Genomic DNA, 20,321 nt, shown 5'->3' on the forward strand with positions numbered 1-20,321 from the left:
ATAAAAGACAACTGGTCCCACTACCTTCTAGACAGGAACAGGCAAAGACATCATGCTGATGTCATAATGACGCCACGCTGGTGTCCAGTCTCCATCGCAAATTAAGGGAAAGATAATTTAAACTGTCTTGACGCTGGTCAGATATGTGTCGTCACATGTAGGCCACATAAAAATAAAAGACAACTGGTCCCACTACCTTCTAGACAGGAACAGGCAAAGACATCAGTGAGGTTTCATGAACAACTGGTCCCACCACCTTCTAGACGGAAACAGGCAAAGGCATCAGTGAGGCTTCATGCTGGCATTTCAACACATGCATACATATAACCCATACAAATACTGACATTTTAATATTCTACCTGCTCCATGGAAGAGTCAGGAAGGGCTCGCCATGCCAAGGCAGGAGGTCGGAATAGGAGTAATATGGGAAATGAGACAGAAAGCTGGAGGATCCTGGACCAAGGACAGGAATTCTGCCCCCAAACCGACGGAGGTCACCAAGCCAAGAGGAACCGGGGCAAGCCGTACACCACCAGCCCTAAGAGGAGGGGTCACAGGCTCCGCAGCAGCTCTGCAGGGAGGCCCAGGGGTGGACACGGTCATTCACGGAGGGACGGCTTCCAGCATTGCCATGTTGTCGAGAACTGGATAGAGCACTCACAGCAGCACCCAAGGAAGAATTCAATTGTAGAGGACTTGAGGGATCATAAAGCGGAGGGAAAGAGGCGCTCTGTTGATGGCACTGCTCACAGCTCAGGCGGTAGACGAAAGAACCAAGAACAAAGGAAAACATTGGACTTGCGTGATGCTCCCACCCAGCATCACGTCAAAGACATGTACCACAAGACAGGGCAGGAGAGGCAAGAGGAGGTCATTCTGACTGAAACCCTGCACCCTGAGCAAGAGCAAATCAGTGCGGTGAGTGCTGCCTTAGAGGCTGTCACCAGGGAAAGAGGCCTGACTGACCAGGATGTAGAAAGGAGAAAGTGGATTGTCTCCGCCATGCAAGAGCTCCTCCAGGCTGTGAAGCCTGAGATCAATCTCCGGCTCTATGGCTCGTCATGCTCCAAGCTTGGTTTTAAGGATTCTGATGTCAACATTGACATTCAGTACCCACTTCACACGCATCAGTCAGACATCTTGTTGCTGGTCCAGAACAGCCTCTCAGTGAGCCCTGTGTTTGTCAATGTGAAGGCTGATCTTCGAGTTCCTGTGGTCATATGCATAGAGAAAAACAGTGGTCTGATCTGCAAAATAAGCACAGGGAATGAAAATGCCCGGCTCACAACTGCCTATCTGTCTGCCTTAGCTAATCAGGAGCCACTTCTCCTTCCACTGGTCCTGGGCTTCAGACAATGGGCCCGGCTCTGTCAAGTGGACCGAGCAGAGGAAGGTGGTCTGCCAACGTACATCTTCGCCCTGATGGTCGTCCACTTTTTGCAGAAGCGAAAAGAGCCACTTCTGCCCACCTACCTGAACAATGAGATTAAGGGATTTTCTCTCAGCAAACTGTCCGAGTTCAATTTCACAGATGTAAAAGACGGATATGTGCACTGGACTGGCGGAAAGGCTCCTCTGGTGTTCCAAAGTCCTCACACATCTGTAGAGGTTGGTCTCCTGTGGGTAGAAATGCTTCGCTTCTACTCGGTTGAGTTCAACATGGCAGAAAGCGTGATCAGCGTGCGCACCAATCTGGTCCTCTCGCATCATGCAAAGGGCTGGACAAAGAAACCGATTGCTGTGGAAGACCCGTTTGCTGTGAAGAGGAACGTGGCTCGCTCAGTGAACAGTCGGCAAATGTACGACTACATCCTCCACTGCTTGAAAACCACATATGAGTACTTTGCCCTGCCACACAACATGGCAGCTAACAACCACAAGATGGAAGCACAGCAAAGGCCTGTTCACCTGACAGGCACGAGCTTGCCCACGATTAAACCTCATACTGAAGCAGAGGGTCCTCAAGAATATGAATGTATTATGGAAGAGGAGGTTGATAAAGACTGTGAAAATGCAGACAGTCTCTTCTCTGAAGATGAGGATTTTGAGGATGCCTTCAACAACATGGACAGCCTGAGCACAGAAGATGAGGAGATCTTCCTCGTGGACGAGGTCTTGATGGAAGCACCCCACTCTGATGAGGAAGCGCCTCCAAGAAAGCGGGCGTGTCATGACCCGGACACACGTGCTCCCATGGATGCAGAGGATATGTTGACTCCTGTTCTGCTGTCACACCCACCTGCAGCAAGAGGCATGGGTAAAGATCAGGGCCTCAAATTCAATAATGAAACATGGATTGACTTGCGCTATGAGTTCACCAAACAAGCGTTTACCCAAGGCAAGTCCCACATGGTTGTGTGCAGCTTGTGTAAAAATGCCGGTCATCTGCAGAAAGACTGCCCAGAAGATTTCAAGAGAGTCCAGCTGGAACCCTTGCCACCGATGACACCTAAATTCTTGAAAACCCTCAACTATGTGTGTGAGCAATGCTATGAGGACTTTGCCCCTAAGAAACTGGAAAAGGATGTGAGAGAGTACATTGTTCACGATCTGGAGAACTTTGTTAGAAGGGAGTTTCCAAGAGCAAAGCTGCGGTTGTTTGGATCATCTAGGAATGGCTTTGGATTTAGACAGAGTGACCTTGATATCTGCATGGTGATGGAGGGACAAGCAACCTCAGATGGTCTGGACTGCATTGGGATCATTGAGAGCCTGACAAAATTACTGAGGAAACACCCAGGTCTGAGGAACATCTTGCCTATCACTACAGCCAAGGTGCCCATTGTCAAGTTCATTCACGCCCACACAGAGCTGGAAGGAGACATCAGTCTCTACAACACCCTGGCCCTGCACAACACGCGCCTATTGGCAACATATTCTGCTATCGACAAGAGAGTGAAGATCCTCTGCTATATCATGAAAGTTTTTGCCAAGATGTGTCACATAGGGGACGCGTCCCGTGGCAGCCTCTCGTCCTACGCCTACTCGATCATGGTCCTGTTCTTCCTCCAGCAGAGAAACCCACCAGTGATTCCTGTGCTGCAGGAGCTTTATGAAGGAGACAATAAACCAGAAGTGCTGGCTGATGGTTGGAGGAACATCTATTATTTTGATGATTTGGAAGCACTGCCTAAACAGTGGTCTCAGTACAGATTGAACACTGAAACGGTGGGGGATCTGTGGCTTGGCCTGCTCCGCTTTTACACAGAAGACTTTGACTTCAAGGAGCATGTTATTTGCATCCGGCAGAAAGCCTGTCTCACCAAAATTACAAAACAGTGGACCTCCAAGTACATTGTAATGGAAGATCCATTTGATCTGAGTCACAATCTGGCCACAGGGCTGTCGCGGAGAATGACCAACTTCATTATGAAGGCTTTCATCAATGGCAGAAAGGTGTTTGGGACACCTATCGATACATATCCTCATCAATACACAGATGAGATGGAGTATTTCTTCGATCCCGATGTTCTCACTGAGGGAGAGCTGGCCCCCAATGGCCGCTGCTGCCGAATCTGTGGGAATGTCGGACACTTCATTAGAGACTGTCCCAAGTACCTCATGCGTAGGAAGTTCAAGCGCTGTTTTCGGTGTTGGTCAAATACCCACATTAAGAAGAATTGTATGCAGTACAGACTTCCAAGTAATGTTAAAAGTAAATCTACAAGAACAGAACAATGACTAAACACAACAAAGTTATTTATGGTACATCATGTCAACAAGAGAGGTAATATACTTTTATCGATGGTAATCTAAACTCTAAACTGTGTGTGTGTGTGTGTGTGTGTGTACGTTTGTTCAGAGTGAATGCCGCAAACCACTGGACTGACCAACTTAGTTAGGGTTAGTATTCTTTTTTTCAATAGTTCAATAGTTTTATAGTTACCTTTTTAAAATTTTAACTTTATAGTTAAAGTCAATGAGACTGGAGGATGAGAAACAGTTTAAACACTCCTACCTATTTTATTTTTTTCAGCCATTCAAAAAATTACCGATCTACAAGCTGACGTGCCGTGATAGACAGTGTTGTCAGCTTTCAGATACGCTAGATTTGCAAAGAATGGCAAATAGACAAATGTTATAGGGGTCCCCTGGAACCAAATCGTGTGTTGTCAAGTGTAGCAGTGCCTCTCAGCCTCAGCCTGATGGCCTCAAAAGTCTAATATCTTCCCGAGCCATAGGCAATTTCCTTTGGCTTAGTGGATAAGATGTTGGCTTTCCACGCAGGGTATCCGGGTTCGATTCCTGGGTGTTACAACGGTGCCGTGACCTGGATCGGCTTTCCGCGTGGGAGGAGGTCAAAAGAGGCTGAGTGTAGCAGAGTGGCTCTCAGCCTGATGGCCTCATAAGTCTAATATCCCCCCGAGTCATAGGGATATCCCTTTGGCTTAGTGGTTAAGATGTTGGCATTCCACGCGGGAGACCCGGATTCAATTCCCGGGTATTACACAATGCACAGGAAAAAGTGAGAGAAAAGAGAATGTCATGTTTGTGACGCTGTTATAGTACTTTCGTCATAAATGACTGTAGTGGTTCTCAAACTTGTCAAGCCATGACCCACACAATCATTTTTCAACAGTGGCTGCCTCTTTCTTTTCATAGTATGTTGGTTGAGTACTTATGTCAAAGCAAGGGTCTAATTTTTTTATTTTTTAGTATTAAAGTTTTTTAGTATTAAAGTTTAATTGTCACAGTATAAGTGCATACAGGCTGCACAGAAACGTGCAGATACGCTGTATTCTCTTATACTGCATGTTGATTAGTTTACTGTTGAGTGAGAAAACAATATTGCACATTAAAGGGATATTTTACTTTCAAATAAAAAAAAACATTAAAAAAAGATATTAAAATATATTCAAAAGGTAATGGAAAAATCACGGCCGCCTCATCCTTTATATTAGAGCATTCCAATGCATGAGGGGGCTGTGATTTTGCCCCGACTCACATTATGGGAACCCCTACTGACAGATGATGACGCATGAAGTCCGAGATCGACGTGGGACCCATGCCATTCCTAGACCCCGTGTCTTGTTTTTTTTGTTACTGAAGGTCTTGATATGATACTGCAACCCTCGGGTCCAGGCACCACCAGCCATGCAATTCAATGGAGCGTGCTGAATCACCACATGACACAAAATGTCCCAGAAAGTCATCACAGTTATTTTGTACTGCTGTGGGTAATAGTATTATTAGGGTACACAAGACTAATGAATATAATATAATAGAACTAACAGAACAGTATTTAGTAATTTAGTAGACGCTGATTGTGTTTCGGCTTGGATCAATAGAACTAATGTACTTCTGGATTTTTTTTTAAAACATTATTTTAATGACATACCAGTGCTCACGGCCAGTAGTGTGTTCTACCGTTAGGCGCTAGTATAATACGTAGTGGATGTGAACGACCCAGTGTTTTGCGGGTCGATGTGTGGATCGATTTTTCTTTTCTTCTTTTTTTGCTATGCAACAGTTGAGAGCAGTTGAGGAGAGCAACTATGCATTCCGTTAAGCACCACAACTTCTGCAGCTGCTGCACCCACCCATCATGTTTAGAATTTGCATCAAAGCCCTAATGATAATAAAAATCAAGTGAGGGGAGATCTTATCATCATACATCATTCTCAACCAATGGCACATCTCCCACACAATCACGCCGCCCAATCACAATTTCTCACTTTTGTCGTCAATGTTTGAGTTTACACACTTTGTCTTCAATGTTTTATTTGTGTTTACACAATGTTTGTGTTTACACACATGTCTTCAATGTTTGACACTCAAAGCTGGACATAGAAGGGGCTAGTGCCACTCAAAAATTAGACAATTTTGTAAACATGTCTATTAAACACAGAACAGTTGTTTAATCTGTACGTTGCAGCAGCCTAACTAACAAAGTTGACGTTTGACAAAATTTGAATAATGTCAGACTCCATTTACCAGTGGTTCCAAATAATTGCCATTTAATTTTGCAATGCAAATAATCGATTTTTACCAATACTAAGTACTTGTGTACACCAGACAGTGGACTTGTGGTTAGAGTGTCCGCCCTGTAACTGGGAGGTCGGGGTTCGATCCCCGGCCGGGTCATACCAAAGACTGTAAAAATGGGACCCAATGCCTCCCTGCTTGGCACTCAGCATCAAGGGTTGGATTGGGGGGTCAAATCTACTAATCAAATGATTCCCGAGCGCGGCACGGCTGCAGCTCACCGCTCCAAGAGATGGGTCAAATGCGGAGAACAAATTTCACTGCGGTAACGTGTGTGACAAATCGTACGACTTTGTGCATTTTATTTAGCAATTTTAAGAAAAAATAAAAAGAGGCGTTTAATAATAACACATTTTTAGTTAATTAATAACTTTTCCATTCCATATAGGCCTAGCTATGGATAAATGTGTGTAATCTCTGTTTTCATGTCAAGGTTTGGGTTTGTCCATATGTGTTCAAATACAATGTCCATGTATTTGCCAGAGAAATATTGTGCTTACTTATTTATATCCATAATAATAAATATTTCCTGTGGCTCGGTAGTCCAAGCCTGGCAGTGTGCCGCGGGATCGACTCCCGATCCCGACGGCCTTTACTGCATGTCACCCCCCCCCCCCCCCATCTCTGTCTCCCATTTCCTGTCAGCCTACCGTCTGTCCCTCTATAAAAAATATAAAATAAAGGCGAAAGCCACAAAAAAAGCCACAAAAAAAACGCACTATCCAGTTTCACACACATTTAATTAATATTTATTTGTTTAGTTACCAATATCATCCATGTATTGTATCGTCAACCATGTATCGTGATATGCATCGTATCGCTGTTAAAATGTATCGTTACACCCCCTAGTATGATAATTCTACTAAGAATTCTATCATATCCATCTATAGCTGCCTCCCACAGCTCTTCACTTGATTGCATTCCCTTTTACTTCTCCCAAACAGTCTTGATGAACTGAGTGCCTAATATATTATTAGTATTATGTCTTTGAAATCAGTGCTCTCTTCAGTGGCACTGGAATAGGGGGCACTGGGGACCCAGCGGCCACAGTTACTGTGTCCACCTAAATCATGACAGCTCACATCAAGGTGACAAGCTGAGATCAGGATTGTTTGTTGTTAGGCTACTCTTATGTAAAAGCCTGCTCCATGATGCTCCTTTCCTTTCTCCCGTTCCAGACAGTTTGTTCACTCATACATTCTACCTCTCGCTCTCACAGATATATTAGACTGTGTGTGTGTGTGTGTGTGTGTGCGAGTGCGTGCGTGCGTGCGTGTGCGTGTATGTGCGTGCGTGTCCATGTGCTTGCGCTTGCGTTTGCGTGTGCATGCGTGCGAGAGAGAGAGAGAAATACTGTACAGACAGAGAGCTAGAGAATGAGAGAGATACAATATTTGCAGAAATAAGTGTGGGTTTTCAAAACAACGATAATGGTTAAGCGGTGGGATACGACTCGGCTGGTTCATTGATATCTGACCTTGTCATGATTTGTTCCGTCTTCTGGGGAGTTAAAGGAGAATACCACTTATTTTCAACATTGAACTGTGACATTCATAATAGAGTTTTTGTGTGGAAACAAAAAAAAGTCCCCCCCCCTTCTGTGTAGCCTAGAACTGGAGGTCTATGGGGTCATGAGATCAGTGACATCACGAAAGTGAAAGTGCACTCTTTGGAGTACGTTCATGATGTCACTGATCACATGACTCCAAGTTCTAGACCTCCAGTTCTAGGCTAAACAGAAAGGGGGGACTTTCATTATTTCCACTGGCATTCTTAAAGTTGAAAATGGGTGGAATGACCCTTTTATTCCCATATTGAAGGTTGATTCTCAGGCTTTATTCAACTGAGTTTCCATTAGTTCTGACATTGCCCAACATATCCTGATAAACATTAGTGACCATTTAGGCTATTTTTAAAGTGTAAAGCCTCTGTTTACGCTCATGTGATTACTTTGAGACCAACCCCTCGATCTCGACTGTTTAATCTTCGTTTCTGGGGAGACTCGACAGACAAAATTATTAGGGCTCTGATGCCTGACAGCAAGTAACCCTGTTCAATTCCCAGGCCAGGCGGACCATTGCCCAGTCTCTCTCTCACTACCGAATATCAATAATGCAAAAACGATCTAGGGACACTGGAAGGTGTTTTGAGTGCTTAATCCAATCCAAGCCAAGGAACGACAGGTTATGTTTTAAGCACTATAACGCCCTGTGCCAGGACATAATTGTGCGTCTTAAAAAAAGTAAAAATAGAAACGCTGGCAACTGGTCTGCGTTTCTATTGTAGTGTACTGGCATGGATTGTGTTAAATTGTCATTGCAGGGTTTCCGGCAGACCTTGTTTGCCTCAGCAGTGCACCAGACTAATCGAGAATGCAGACTGTAATCTTGAAATAGGCTCTCGAGCTGTGCCAAAATGGGCATGACAACACACCTGTAGACGTTAATAGAAGATTTGAGAACGGATTAATCAAATTAGAAATATCATCTGTGCTGATAGACGAATCTCAGCACTGCCGCAGAGGAGCGTGGTGGTGCTGTTGCTACTTGGCTAATGGCTATGCGAGCATGTTGTAAGTCGCGTCCCCATACGTAGGAGCTACATCTGGCATTAAAAACAAATCAACTAAACTAAAATGAACATTGACCAGTCACCAGCCGCTAGAGGCTGAGAGCCCAGCAGAAGCTGCTGGTAGCCAGGCCCGCCTGACTGGAAAACAACATGGGGGGACCTTAATGTGGGCGTGGTCACAATGTGGGCATGGCCAGGCAGTGACGTTAGGATTCACAGGATTCTGAAAATAGTGTAACCAAATGGACCCATATGTGTTTAATTAACTATACTATACTATACTATACTATACTATACTATACTATACTATACTATACTATACTATACTATACTATAGAGCGTCGCAGTCCCACCCCCTTTCATGACGACGCCAGGCCCAGGAAATAATTCCCGTACGAAGCCAACTCGAGTCGTGACAAATCATGACAACAAACACAATACTTATTCTTTCTAATTATTTGTTCGGCCCAAAACATTGTGTTTATTGTCATGATTTGTCACGACAAGAGTTGGCTTTGTCCGCGGCGTAAACGTCTTTAAATAAATACTTTTTGAAAAGTCTATGAGGAAAATGAACAGGGAATTATTTTCCGGGTCTCTTGAGGGGGCGGGACTGCGATGCTCTAGTCTATACTATACTATAATATTCTATACTACTACAATAAGAACGTGTTAATTTGTTAGAAATAATTATAAACAGCTCTCTGTATACAGAACATAATTGTAATATCGTGCGCAATATTGTGATTCTCATCACTTAATTCCAGATTTAGATATTCTGTTCAATTGATTTTTATTGACATTTTGACAAAACAAATCATTACAATATATTTGTAGGCCATATGTTGACAGATATGACAGAATTTTGTCTAAGGGTTTGTTAAGATTTGTGAAGTCTAAAGAAATTGCAGACAAGCTCATGACTTTAACTTTATGTTATGAGGTTGTTGGCCGGCTATTTTCCAACCACCATTAGCGTCAATGTAGCATTAACAGTTCTACTGCGTAACCCGCGGTCCCCGCTATTTAGTCGGTGCTGCGGATCTGGTGTCGAGGCCGTCGCGTTATGATGACGAAACTGGAAATCAAGCCATGCTCTGGGCTGCTAGGGGTTCTGGGAAAATGAGTTCAATGCAAGTGAACGGACTATTTTCCACCGGATTTTCGTCAATCAAAGCTGCAAATACTTCGGCGTATGCTCCACAGTTAATCAATCCTGGCAGCCTAGATAGGATGGATAGAATAATCTAAGGCCCCGAAAGTGTTCAAATAAACAGGCGACGGAGCCTCTGCTGCTAGCTGTGGTGGCTAGCGAGGCAGGCAGACTGTTTTGAGTATAACTGTTTTTTATACTCATGTGTTTTTTGCCTTTGTGATTTGTTATTTGTGTTGTGAAGCACTGGTGTAGTAGACAGCGGCTGCGAGCAGGGGAGGCAGGGGTGGCTCTGCCAACTCACAGGAACTTATTGCAGCCAGCAGGTCAGGTAAATGGGACATGGTATTTAGCCACAGACAATGGATCATCAAAGCCGCCATCCCAGCCACAATCCATTTACAAAATGCTACCACCATGGATGTGATATCACTGAATCACATGCCCAATGCCAATGCACTGACTGAGGGACAGCCAGGCCATCAGGCTGTTAAACAGGCATAGCAGTCCTGTCTTACATACTCCCATTTCACTGGCAGCGTCATTTTATGACTGCCAATGCAATGCATCCCCACAGGTGTCATATTTGTGCTTATGATCATAGTTACGTTTTCACGAGCATAGCCTGATTCATCATCAACGCATTTCCACCTTGAATATCACTGACATTCTGATATCGGATAGCGATGTTCCAGTGTTCTGCATTACATCTTTTTTTTGCTTTAAGCAGTGACATCACAAGGTTCCGGTGATAATCCATCACGAGAGGCACTCACTATCCAAATAATATACCAGATCAAGGAGTCATAATGCAAAGCGTTGGAGCGTATAGATCTGATTTTAATGAGATCCTCATCTGTGGTCGTTAAGCTTGAAGTACTTCTGGAATTGAACCTGAAGGCTCTTAACTCCACTGATAATGATAATGACTAAGTCTAAGTATATTTTTAAAATCTTCACTTTCCTGCTGAATGCATGGTCCGGGACCACATGCAATACGTTCATTAACTTTGGGTGCCAGGGGGTGGACCCCAGTTTTGGTCCTGGGTGCCACTTTTCCCATTATAAATAAAAGAAAGAAAATGTAATTATTTTGTGCATGTAATGTGCATGTCATAACCTGCACACCAGATTAGAGGAATTTTCAAAAACATGGATTCAAAAAATAATTATAATAAAAAATAATAATATATATATATTTTTTTGCTCGTCTTAACGTCCCTGGCAATCAGTACATAGTGATATCGGGCTCGTCTTAACGTCCCTGGCACTTAAACTGTTCCAACAATGGTCTATGGACCACCAATTGAAAACCCTTGATCAATATATGATTCATATGTCAACATGCATCCAATATACAATACAATAAAATACAAGTCACATTCATCTTATAATACACCTGGCCCTAGGGGTGACCTACTGTTTACTTTCTAAAGATCTCCCTTCCAACTTAAAATGTGCGTAACAAAGTAATGTATTAACTTACAGTGACCTAGAAACTCCAGGAAATTGAATCCATTGAATATAAATTGAGTGAACAGACAGTGAACTTCATGAAACATACTGTAATGTGGAGTGTGCGCCTTGTGCTCTCTGGCAATCAAGTATTTCCATGTTCTTCAAGGACCTTTACATAAGGCGTAAAAGCCATTCAAAGATAAAACATAAATTACAGAAATATATCATAAACATAAAAGGCAGTAGTCAAGACCATAAAGGTATGCTTGGATTTAACTTAACCTGGCCAAAAAAAAACGAAACAAAAAAAACAAAAATCCGCTAGCTTATGTCGTCTATGGGAACGCTGTTTTTGGAATCGTAATATCTCAGATTCTTTTTTTTTTTACCAAAACAAGCTTGATTTGCGGCTCATTTCATTCACGGGACATGTTACATAGCGGGTTTTCACTTCCTGACTCACAGTTTCCGGGTAAATCGTCTTTTAAACTAAGACGCTTTAACATTGAAGTGGACAGGTGGCAATCTGTGATTGCCGGTGGTTTGAATAAAAGTTAAAACAGCTTGCCATTATGGCAAGCCGTTTTAACTTTTAATCGAACCACCCTCCTAGATATCCAAAACCAAGTTTCTCCTAGTCAAAACTGCATTCTCACTAGTGATAATTGTAATTAAAGATATCCATAGTAACATTCTTACTAGTAGAAATTGTATTTCAAGATATCTAGAATTCAGTTCTTCCTAATAACAATTAAAGTTTTGGATACAATGACATTCCTCCTATCAACAACTGTCATTTCAGATATCCATAACGAATTACAGATATCTGGAATACATATCTAGTCTAGCTATTAAATGTTAAAACGGCTTGCCATAGAGGGTCCTCATCTGGATATGTTTGAGGTCTCAGTCTCTTTGAAGAGATGGATGGATGAGGGACAGAAAGGCTGGACACTACATTTTAAATGCTGGCTGTTACATTGTTGTTTTTATGAATGTAAAAAATTGATTACATCTATTGGTGCTCCTAATTTTTTTCTGGTGCTCCTTACTTTTGAAATTGGTAGCACCGGTGCTACCAAGGAGAAACGTTAATTTCGAGCCCTGCGATACTCTCTCATTTTCACATGTTCACAGAATAGAAGAGTGAGCTACTGTACATTTGTCTCCTCACACGTCCTACAGCAGGACTGTTGTGGAGTAATAAAACATCCAGACAGGTCTGCCTTCCTATACATAACCTTTTTATGCACCACATACAGTATCTTGAACAAACCCTAAACTCTTTAATACCTATGTACCTATTACCTATACCTGTTGGACCCCTGTGACGTTAGTTTTGTTAGTTTCTTAGTTTTTTGAGCTACTGTACCTAAACTAACAGTGAAAACAGTAAAATACAGCGAGAGGGCAATGTGTTTCTGCACCACACTACATCAGTGGCTGACGACTGCTGGTATAGAGCAGGGGTTCTCAACCCGTGGGTCACGACCCCTCGAGGGTTTTTTTTTTACCAACTGAATGGCTGTAAAGTGGAAATTAAGAGTTTACATATAGTACACATAGTACATGCATACACCTTCCCTAATGATTATGGTTTCAGTATTTATTTATGGTGTATTGTCTCTATTATTAAGGTTATTGTAACAGTCAATTTATATTGGGGGTCAGGAGGGGGCGGGGCGGGGGTCCCGAGACGTTGCCAAAGCATTTTCGGGGGTCCCCGGCCAAAAACGTTGAGAACCCCTGGTATAGAGGGATATGATGGCTATAGGCTACTTTTTTGTTTTTGGTGTGCGTTTACGTGCGGTACATGCCGTGCAATTCTTATTATTATACAGTAATAAACTTGGTTTAATTGGGATACGAGTTGCCATATTTGGAAGTTGATTTATAAAAGCAATATAGCCATACAAGGCCATGTAACCACTATGAAAGGCTTCATACTAATCCATTACCTGAGATAACATTGCAAATTTGCAATTCTATTCTAAATAAAGTTTAAGGGTTTAGAATGTATCAGTTTCAAGGAATTGAAATTTCTTCTTCCTTGTTTGCTTAATATTACTGTCCAAAATACCTAACCCACATACAACCTTCTGGCCATTCGATCACAATCAGGCTTACATAACCGGCTAAGATTATTTCATTTATTGAGAATTAAAAAAATGTGAGTCCTTTTTCCACCCCTGGGTGTATGCATTGCCCTCGCTGTGTACAAACAAAAACATTCATTGATTTCAAATCCAATATAAACATGCATAAGGAAATCAGGAAAGTGTGTGTACAGAGCAACAGGGACTTGCAGCAGCTCAGCATGGCGCAGACTGCATATTTATAATTTCATACATTACTCCTTACCCTTTTTGCATTTTTCCAATTGTGTATTCACCCGAGCACAAAGCAGAATCCCAAACAGCGATCACCACTCAAGTGAATCTGGCAACCTTTCAACTAACATTGAGCCGCGCCTAGATCTGTGGTCCATGTCAATTTCAAAGCAGACAATCAAAACACAGGGGAGGGAGCACACACCAGCATTGATGTGGTGCTGACCATGGCAGGAAGGAGGAGGCTGCACAACTCTTAGGCTGAGCTCACACCTTTCATGCAATTCTCTGTGCTCGTTGGGTGTTGTGTCATGGCCGTTGGGTGTTGTGTCACGACTGCGCCCCTCCCTCAGGGGGAGGGGCGCAGTCGTCCGCCCCTCCCCCTCACACAACACAATGTTGGGTCAAACCATGTGACCTCCATTGGAAATGCATTGGGCCGCTGGGCGGCCATGACACAACACCCAACGAGCACAGAGAATTGCATGAAAGGTGTGAGCTCAGCCTTAGCCTTGATGCAAAAACCAACAACAAATTATTAATACATTTTCCGGGGATCCGCAGGAGCCCCTTCAAGGACGCGTGATTATGAATCCCATCAACGTTGGCTCCCGGACAGGCATAGTTTAGCAGGCATAGTTCCCGGGCAACTCACAGGCACTTATTGCAGCCAGCAGGTCTGGTAAATGGGACATGGTATTTAGCCACAGACAATGGATGATATCACTGAATCACATGCCCAATGCCAAGGCACTGACTGAGGGACAGCCAGGCCATCAGGCTGTTAAACAGGCATAGCAGTCCTGTTTTACATACTCCCATTTCACTGGCAGCGTCATTTTATGACTGCCAATGCAATGCATCCCCACAGGTGTCATATTTGTGCTTATGATCATAGTTATGTTTTCACGAGCCTGAAAACATCATCATTGTTATTATCTTAATTTATTTGCCGGTACATTATATTTACGATGTTAATCCAAAGAACGCATTTCCACCTTGAATATCACTGACATTCTGATATCGGATAGCGATGTTCCAGTGTTCTGCATAACATCATAATTTTTTTTTTAAATTTAATTAAATTTAATCAGCAACGGTGACCAATCGTTCATACCATTATTCCTTATTATTCTATTATTTGGTCTTGTGATGTCACTGCTTAAACTTTGAGATTAACTCTCACAAAGGTTCCGGTGAGATTAACTCACAAAGGTTCCGGTGATAATCCATCACGAGAGGCACTCACTATCCAAATAATATACCAGATCAACAAGCTGACAAGGAGTCATAATGCAAAGCATTGGAGCTTATAGATCTGATTTTAATGAGTTTCCGGGGATCCACAGGAGCCCCTTCAAGGACGCGTGATTATGAATCCCATCAACATTGGCTCCCGGGCAGGCATAGTTTAACAGGCATAGTTCCCGGGCAGGCATAGGTTAGGTTTAGGTACAGTTTTACTGAGGTTAGGTTTAGGCATAGTTTTACTGAGGCTACAGTAGGTTTAGGGTTAGGTTTAGGCATAGTTGCAAAAACGAGAACTGTCCAATCACAGCAACTACTGGCCAATCACAGCGGGGCTTAAAAACATACTAATGAGAGAATTCAGAACAAAAAACATTGTGTACCATCCAAGTTTGTCCCTCTAACTTGAGATGTCTAAAAATGAGTATTGATTCTCCAGGAGAGACATGTTGCCTCTACAAAAACCAAACTACTAATGAGAGAATTCCAGAACAAAACAATTATGTTGAACCATCCAATACCCCACAAATACTTAAATCATTTTAAACTTAAGTAAACGGAGGAGTTACGGGAATACATGAAGATCTAATTAAAATGACCTCTGAAGTAGTACAGCAAAATAGGATAATTAAATCTGGACTCTTAACAACACTAACCCTGCAGTGTCCCAATTCTGGGCAACAAAACAATAAGCTATTTGTAGAGATACAGTAGAGTAGCTAGGCTATTGGACAGTATTGGAATAACTACTCACATTTTGTAATAACGAAAGTATTCAAATAATTGTAGAAAACAAAGTGCAATATTTGCCTCTGAGACAGTACAAACTGTTTTGAAAACAGGGGAAAAAAGAAAAAAGTACAGTACTTAAGCCCATAGTTACTTTCCACCACTGCCAGGTTTGGATAGCAGTGGTGTAAAGTAATGAAGTACAATTACTTTGTTACTGTACTTAAGTACAAGTTTTGTACTTATACTTTAACTAGTCTGAATGCGCTGCGCTGTGAGAACAAATTAAAGGGGCTCTGCTCTGAGTGGCGACATTCCAAATCCAAGAAGGGATGTGCTTATAACCACGCCACTGGGCAGGCATAGTATTACTGAGGTTAGGGATAGGTGTAGGCTGTCAATCACAGCGACTGGCCAATCACAGCACGTCCTTGCACACACCGTGTAGGTTTTGGAATGACGCCTTTGCGTGTGAGATGAAAGGGGGGCAGCGCGCTGCGGTGCGAGCTTGTACATCTGCTATCTCATTCCACATCGGACAATAACAGTCACAGAAGAACGGCTAATCTTAATCGATTTCCGACGTCGCCATGGCTTCCTCCTCGTCTGATACAGTGATACAGAAGAAGTTACTGCCTGTGGCAAAACTTCTGATGCCGTATGTGGCATTTGCTTGCACAAATGTTTGCATACGTCGGGACTCGGGAAGGAAGATGCATCACACCGAATTAAGTGCCTCTCAACAAAGAACTGCTGGCGTTCAACAAGTCATGGTGCACATTAGGGTAAGTGTCATGTGCCTGTAATTCGTAAAGATAAATATTGTCAATAACAAACCAACACGCGTCAACATTTTGGTACACACACACACGCACGCACACTTCAATTTATTTATTTGAGTCGACATTATCAAGGGCACAAACATTTTTCAGTTGCTTCTGATATTTCACACACTCGAAACATGTGTCTCAGTGCTTGAATCCAAACAAGCCAGGTACAGAATATAAGCAACAAAACCGTTATAGGTGAAGGCACGCTCTACTCAGGGAGTCAAGTTGATAGTCTCTGTAGCTGATGGGTGCAGATTCTTGAAGATCAATGGAAAAAGGGAATATCTGCACTCTTAACACATTAAGTTTGAGTTTATAAAGTTGAGAAATAAAGAAACTCAAACTTTACTTTAAGAGAGTGCGGATATTCCTTTTTTCCAGAATATAAGCAACACATGCACAGGAACATATTCACAGTCAACATTGGTCACTTCAGTCTGTCATATTACCAACACCTGGGAAATCATGGGTGCAAAAAGCACCTTCTCCTCCAAATAGACAGACTGCCTATAATGTAGGAGATTGAACAGTACCGTATGTTGCAAACTGCTTTGCTTTACACTTGGACAATAATATAATCCTCAAGCCTCTGACCACCAGCCTGTGGACCAAGCTGCCAAATATAACAATGAGCTGACACGTATAGCCTAGTTGTATAATGGCTTGTAATAATGTTTGGTATTTTATTTGTTTAGTAAGGAAAGCTTCCTCTGAACTTGAATAAAAAGCACAGCCAACTTCCAATCATTGCGTTTAAACATTTCTGGTTTCACACAGGATCTTTTGTGAAACACAACAGAGGAATCAAACATGGGTAAACACATATTTGGCAATAATGTTAACAATTCTGTCATGCCTGGCTTGTACAGTCCTTTGTAGAAATTACAGCCGTTTAATACAGTATATAGGACATAGACTCTATGGTTTGATGCGGTCCATAGTGTAGACAGTAAGAGTCTGTGATACCAGATGGACAGATTCAGTTTAGTTGGCAGCACTTGGAGGCATGCCTTTTACTGTGAAGATGAGGATATCCTCATCAATCGCTGTGTTTTTTAGAATTGATTGGGACACATCAGCTGACTGGAGGCAAGCAAGCTTCAGCCGCAGTCCTGTCCAGCGCTGTTTTCTATGCTGCTGAGCGTGCATGCATGCACGCACGCACGCATGCACGCACACACACCCAGGGGGTGCCGATAATCATAGCCTACCTCCTGAGCTACTGCCGCAGCCCCTAGAACTTTGCAATGGATCGAAAAATATGATACTCTGTGCTTTGTAGGAAAGTTATGACTGCAATGACTTGGACTTGACTGATGATGATTCGGACAAAATTGTTGTCCAAAAGTTATAGCCATGTTAACATGGGATGATTAATTCATGCCATCAATGTGTAAAAGACTGGAGTTGGAGAGAGAGCTGACTTTCCCTGTTCTCACGACTGTTAAGTACATAAGTACAGGCATGCATTAATGAGGATAAAGAACACCCTCTTGTGCAATATTGCTTAACTAAAACACCACAACACAGCCACCACCGCAAACGGTGTTGCTGTCTGTGGGAGTGCGAGGTCCATGTGCTTTACATCTAGATTTACAGCAGAGCAATGCTGAATGGGCTATTTTCCAAATCGCAGAGAAGATGGTAAGTCTTCCGTGATGGCTACACTGTGGTGAAAGTGCCCACCGGGATCCTTGCAGGGGGGCCTCGGGATCCTACTGATTCTAGCATTTGAAAGGAAGGAAACATTTACTGAAGTACGAAAACAACAAAGCGCTGTCTCAGTCCGCTTGACTAACACACACTAGGGGTAAAGACAGTATTGACAAGTTGTAGAAGAGAAACAAGCAGCCAGGCATATGAAAATAAAAGCCAAAAAAGTTAGTTAGTTGCACCAAGCAAGGTGGGGGGTAGTGATATACAGTGTTGGGACCGTTCATTTTAAAAAGTAACTAGTTACAGTTACTAGTTACATCATTTCAAAAGTAACGTAGTTACTTTACTGTTACTTAAACCAAAAAGTAATGAGTTACTGTGAAAAGTAACTTTTTCGTTACAAAAAAAAGAAAGAAGAATCACACCCATGTGGGGGTCCCCAGAACTTCCAGACCCACATGAACACACCCAGGGGGCCGGGCCGGTTCCGGTGAGCCGTCCCACGTCCAAAACGGTCAAGAAATGACAGAGTTACTGTGTGGGGGTCCCTGGATCATCCAGACCCCCAGGAACACGCCCAGGGGGCCGGGCCGGTTCCGGTGAGCCGCCCTGCATCCAAAACGCCTGGTGGAGAAAATATGCTATTTCCGTGCTCAGACCCAGGGACACAGTCAGCCAGCCAGGGACACACATAGCTGTCTATATAGAAGTGGTTGCACCACTCAAAAAGAAAAAAGGGCTCCCACTTCCAGGCCATTCATTCATGCCTTCATTTCAGTACTAGGCTATTAGTGATAATAATACCAGGGTGGTGATTTTAATTATGCTATGTAGGCCTATCAATACATATTTATAGCAAACAACACCACAAGTATCACTTTCAGTATCTGTCTGTGTCTCTCTCTCTCGCTCACAAGTACGCACACACACACACACACGCACGTGCACGCACACACACACAGCCTCTTTCAGTGTCTGACTGTCTGTCTGTCCCTCTCCATCTCTCGTTCGCTCACATGATGCGCCCGCCCACGCACACACACACACACAAGCACGCACGCACACACGCACACTCCTCCTCCTCCCCCTTCTATCCCGCAAGGCAAGCAGACTGACAGTTCTTCTCATTCTCTCCCGAGACTACATGAAAAATAACGGAAGAATAACGGAATAACGCACCATGTAGTAACGGTAACAAAGTTACTGAATTCAAAAAATAACGCGTTACAGCAACCGTTACTGCCGAAAGTAACGGCGTTACTGTAACGCGTTATTTACGTTACGTTACGTCCCAACGCTGGTGATATAAGACTGTGGTTGTATTTGGCAGTTCCCAGATTTTAATACACAACTCAGTATGGGTGTACAGGGCGTTGCTGAATAAAGGCGCAAAGTGGGTAAATTAAGCTTAAAACGAAAGCAAAACAAAACACTGTACAGTGATTTTCTCAACAATACTCTTACCTGGGATGAAGTTGATTAGGAAAAGGACGACTGATTTCTCCAGCCTGGTGCTCAAACCTTTTTCGGCACTCATGGTCCGTTCCCACGGTCCAATTGTGCCAAACAAGCTGCTGGTTCTGGTTAGATATTCCTTGCAGAACCTGTCAGTAGACAACAGAACAACCACAAGAGGGGAAGATGATTCAGCCCGCTGTCAGATCATCATTCCATTCTAGACGGGAACCCCTTTCCTTTTGGAAGCATTATGTTATACTTCAGCTATTGAAAAATAGCAGATCAAGGTTCAAGGTTTCTTTATTTTTGTCTCCCGAAGGACCCCAAGGACCCGCCCTGCAGCATACAGATACAATACAATACAATACAATTACAATACAATACAATACAATACAATACAATGACTCGTACAACATTTAAATACACACACACACCAACATACCTAGTGCAAAAGAAGGGAAGAACATCATCACCTCAAAACCTTCGCCCCCTACAAGCTCATAGCGCTACGAGCTTGTAGATCTGCTATTTTTGAAAAATCATGAAAATGTGGCAGATCTTTGAATATATATTCTTTCACAGTGAACATTTTTAACTCAAATCTTTGCTTCTTGAGGGGGTCCCTGGAACAACATTTTCAGATGTGGGTCCGCAGCCAAATACAGATAATTCTGGGGGTTCTTGACATGAAAAAGGTTGAGCACCACTGACATTTTTAGAATCTGGTCTCAATGGGTTAAGAAAGAGGGAAGAATTCACATGGGAAATGAGGATCTTGTTCATAGAGGGCAGGGGTTGACACTAATGTCCCAGAGGCACTTGCCCGGCGGGGAAGTACAGGTCATGTTCTACTTGCCCTCAGTAGGCCGTAGGATGAATGATTTTAAAATGCTTCCTTAAGAG

The 20,321-nt window shown here is 43.0% G+C and overlaps 2 protein-coding genes across 2 annotated transcripts in view; one reads left to right on the forward strand and one right to left on the reverse strand.

The window, feature by feature from the left end:
- LOC306928394 (relaxin receptor 1-like) overlaps nt 1-20,321 on the reverse strand; it is a 126,445-nt gene that overhangs the window by 84,221 nt on the left and 21,903 nt on the right. The window contains exon 2 of the mRNA XM_079508450.1: nt 19,425-19,564. Coding sequence (XP_079364576.1) covers nt 19,425-19,497 — 73 coding nt within the window. The 5' untranslated portion in view covers nt 19,498-19,564. The remainder of the gene's footprint in view (nt 1-19,424; nt 19,565-20,321) is intronic.
- LOC306928022 (terminal uridylyltransferase 7-like) lies at nt 367-9,964 on the forward strand (the record flags this gene model as incomplete). Its single annotated transcript, XM_079507941.1, has 2 exons — nt 367-3,592; nt 9,954-9,964. 2 exons carry the CDS (start codon nt 367-369, stop codon nt 9,962-9,964), a joined length of 3,237 nt encoding a protein of 1,078 aa, XP_079364067.1.

The sequence above is a fragment of the Electrona antarctica genome, assembly GCF_951216825.1.
Source record: "Electrona antarctica genome assembly, chromosome: 8".
NCBI classification, from domain to species: Eukaryota; Metazoa; Chordata; class Actinopteri; order Myctophiformes; family Myctophidae; genus Electrona; species Electrona antarctica.